Here is a 1,152-nt window from a genome sequence, read left to right as displayed (position 1 = left end):
CCTTCCTCCTTCCCTTCCTTCCTCCTTCCCTTCCTTCCTCCTTCCCTTCCTTCCTTCCTTCCCTTCCTTCCCTTCTCTTTCTTCATCATCAGGATTTCACATAACAAAGCCTGATATGATCCGCAAGTTGGAACAAGGAGAAGAGCTATGGGCAGAGAAAGTTTTTCCAAATCAAAGCTGTCTAGGTAAGTCGTAGATAGAAAACTTGTGTGGGATGGATGAAGACATAGCTCGGTGCTGGTGCACCTAAGACACGCAAGGAGCTGGGTTTGGTCTCTGATGCTTCGCAGGAAAACAAGGGTCCAGTGGGAGTGGTCACACAGCTGCTAAAGCCCAAACAACAGATCCTCTAGGCGCTGATCTCAGCGTCTGACAGCTTTGAATGTCAGGGGGATCAACTTCAGAACTGCAGTAAGGTGCAGTTTACCGTCTTTAGCGACTCAAGCACACGGTTCAGTGGCATGCACCACATCCTCATTGTGTCAGACTCCAGTCATGTCACAAAACTGAAACCCTGCCAGGCGGGGGTGACACTCACCTTTAACCCCTCACTCGGGAGGCAGGGCCAGGCAGATCTCTGTGAGTTTGAGGCCAGCCTGGTCTACAGAGTGAGTTCCAGGACAGCCAGGGCTACACAGAGAAACCCTGTCTCAAAGAGCCATTAAAAAGAAAGGAAGGGAGGAAGGGAGAAATATTGACTCCTGCTCTCTTACCAAGGATTCATTGTTATGTAGAGGAGCCACATAGCTCTTCAAATCTGACAGATGTGTAGACCATGTATTCCAAGCCCTAGGCAAGATAAAGAGTATTTCTGTTAACTCAGTCATTCCTGTCAAATCTATTATGATGCATTTTCTCCCACTAAGTTTTGGATTTTACTAGAATTAGTTTTATCTATTCTAGATCATTTTTTTTTTATCCAACTTCATAGTTGAAAGATTCATACATGGTTTTTGATGTTTAAGTCTTCTGTGGTTTTTGTTTGTTTGCCTTACAAAATGAGATAGAAAGCAGCTCAGAAAGACACCAGTTTCAGACTCTGGCCTACACTCAGACACACACACACGCGCATGTGCTCACTCACACCCACACAAACATGTGCATGCCTACCCCACCCTCATAAAATGCTTTTTTTTTTTTGGTTTTTCAAGA

At 45.2% G+C, this 1,152-nt stretch overlaps 1 protein-coding gene across 1 annotated transcript in view; it reads left to right on the top strand.

Annotated features, from left to right (window-relative positions):
- Nucleotides 1-1,152, top strand: part of LOC101987062 (zinc finger protein 585A) — a 42,922-nt gene that overhangs the window by 12,600 nt on the left and 29,170 nt on the right. The window contains exon 4 of the mRNA XM_026786243.1: nucleotides 93-185. Within this exon, the coding sequence (XP_026642044.1) occupies nucleotides 93-185 (93 nt within the window). The remainder of the gene's footprint in view (nucleotides 1-92; nucleotides 186-1,152) is intronic.

Source organism: Microtus ochrogaster, linkage group LG4 (assembly GCF_000317375.1).
Source record: "Microtus ochrogaster isolate Prairie Vole_2 linkage group LG4, MicOch1.0, whole genome shotgun sequence".
Classification (NCBI taxonomy): domain Eukaryota; kingdom Metazoa; phylum Chordata; class Mammalia; order Rodentia; family Cricetidae; genus Microtus; species Microtus ochrogaster.
This window is presented reverse-complemented; position numbering and strand designations above follow the sequence as displayed.